At 51.7% G+C, this 1,959-nt stretch overlaps 1 protein-coding gene across 3 annotated transcripts in view; it reads left to right on the forward strand.

Annotated features, from left to right (window-relative positions):
* Positions 1 to 7: 7 nt before the first annotated feature.
* GATA3 (GATA binding protein 3) overlaps positions 8 to 1,959 on the forward strand; it is a 21,280-nt gene continuing 19,328 nt past the window's right edge. For 2 of the 3 annotated variants that reach the window (XM_026091248.1, XM_026091250.1), the window contains exons 1-2: positions 8 to 138; positions 790 to 1,412. In XM_026091248.1, coding sequence (XP_025947033.1) covers positions 1,172 to 1,412 — 241 coding nt within the window. In that variant the 5' untranslated portion in view covers positions 8 to 138; positions 790 to 1,171. Of the gene's footprint in view, positions 139 to 304; positions 613 to 789; positions 1,413 to 1,959 lie in introns of those variants that run through there. The other variant, XM_026091249.1, reaches the window with a different exon arrangement.

Here is a 1,959-nt window from a genome sequence, read left to right on the forward strand (position 1 = left end):
AAAAAAAAAAAAAAAAAGAAAAGAAAAAAAAGGAAAAAAAAAAGRAAAAGAAATAGGGAGAGCGAGCGAGCACAATCTGATCTGATCAAGCACTTTCAGCTTCATCCCTCCTGGGTCACATACTGCTTCTGCACCAAGGTTTGTGCTGAATTTCTTTAGCAACTTGTCTCTCTTTTTTTTTTTTCTTTCTCTCTCTCTCTCTCTCCCCCCCCGCCTTTTCCTTGCAAAAGCTCGCTCCTTCCCTTCACCCCCACCCTCTTCTTTATTGCTTTATCCCCCCTCCTCTCTTTTTCATTTTTCCCACCCTTCTTCTCCCTTTCCCGGTTGCATAATAATTAATGAGCAATCCAAGTGGCTCTAGGCTCCAGAGCAGCGAATGGCACAAGTTCTCACCGGCTTAAGCCGCTGGAGCTTCTCAGGTGCAAATTGAGCAAAATAAACAAATAAACAAACGTCGACCAAAAAAAAAAAAAAAGAAAGAAAAAGAAAAGAAAAGCGAGAGGGCGGTTAAGAGCGCTGCAGCGGCAGGAGCGCGCTTAGAGCCGCTCGGTTTCCCTCCCTCGCTGCGAGCCGGGAGGGGAGAGAGCGAAAGAGAAAGAGGCGCTGGGAGAGGTGGGTCCAGGCAGAGCGTGGACTTCCCAGGGATCGCTGCCGAGGGATGGGATGGGTTTGCTCCTGCCTAAAAAGTCAGGTGCTAAAGTTCAGAACTCCTCAACCACGTTTCCCTCCGTCTCCCTCTCTCTCTCTCTCTCTCTCTCGGCTCCTTCCCTTTCCTCTTTCTCGTTACAGGTGATCAAAGAAGAGAAACAGCTGCAAAAGAGCGGAAGATACCGAGGGGATCTCGCTTCGTAGAGATTTTTTTTCCCCCCTGAGTTTGTTTGTTTTCCCTTCGATTTTTTTTCCTTTTTAATTATTTTGTTTTTTCCTTTTCTCCTTTTTTTTTTTGGAATCGATCGTTTCTCACCCCCCTCCAACTGCAACCAAACCAAAAGAGAAACAACCCCTGAGCTCGCCGAGCTCTTTTTTGTTGTTGTTGTTGTTGTTGTTGTCACCCCCCCCATCCCCATCCCCTGCATCAACTCCGCACCGTCTCCCCCTCCCGCCGCAAGCCCTCCGCGCCTCGCAGCAGCAGGAGGAGGAGGAGGAGGACGAAGGGCAGCGAGCTCGGAAGATGGAGGTCTCGGCGGAGCAGCCGCGGTGGGTGAGCCACCACCACCCGGCTGTGCTCAACGGGCAGCACCCGGACTCGCACCACCCGCCGCTCGGCCATACCTACATGGACCCCGCGCAGTATCCGCTCGCCGAGGAAGTGGATGTACTTTTTAACATCGACGGACAAGGCAACCCCGTCCCCCCCTACTACGGCAACTCCGTGCGAGCCACGGTGCAGCGATACCCCGCGGCCCACCACGGTGAGTGCGCCCCGCGGCCGCGCAACCTCCGCCGGCGCGGAGCCTCCGCGGGCGGCTGCGGGCCCCGGCCCGGCCCGAGCCCCGGCTCCGCGCCGCCGACGGCCCCGGCGCCCTTGCTGCCGCCGCCGGGGGGGACCCCTGACGGCGGGGAAGCTACGTCACGGGTGAATTTTGGGGTTGGCTTCTTGGAAATAAATCAAAATCCAGGCAGGCTCGCTCTTTTTCTTCCTTCCTTCCTTCCTTCCTTCCTCCCTCCCTTCCTTCCTTTCTTTTTCTCCTTCTTCCTTCCTTCCCTTCTTCCTTCCTTCCTCTTTCTTTTTTCTTTTCTTTTTTTTTCTGTCTGTCCGTCTTTTTCTTTCCTTCTTTCTTTTCTTTCCTTCTTTCTTTCTGTCTTTTTTCTGTCTTTCATTTTCTCCTTTTCTTTCATTCTCTCTCTCCTTTTCTTTCATTCTCTCTCTTTCCCTCTGTCTCTCTCTCTCTTTTTCTTTCATCTTTCTTTCTCTTTCTCTCTCTCTTTCGCTTAGGTTTTTTTTTTTTTTTTTTTTTT

This window comes from Apteryx rowi, unplaced genomic scaffold, assembly GCF_003343035.1.
Source record: "Apteryx rowi isolate R43461 unplaced genomic scaffold, aptRow1 scaffold_9, whole genome shotgun sequence".
Lineage (NCBI taxonomy): Eukaryota > Metazoa > Chordata > Aves > Apterygiformes > Apterygidae > Apteryx > Apteryx rowi.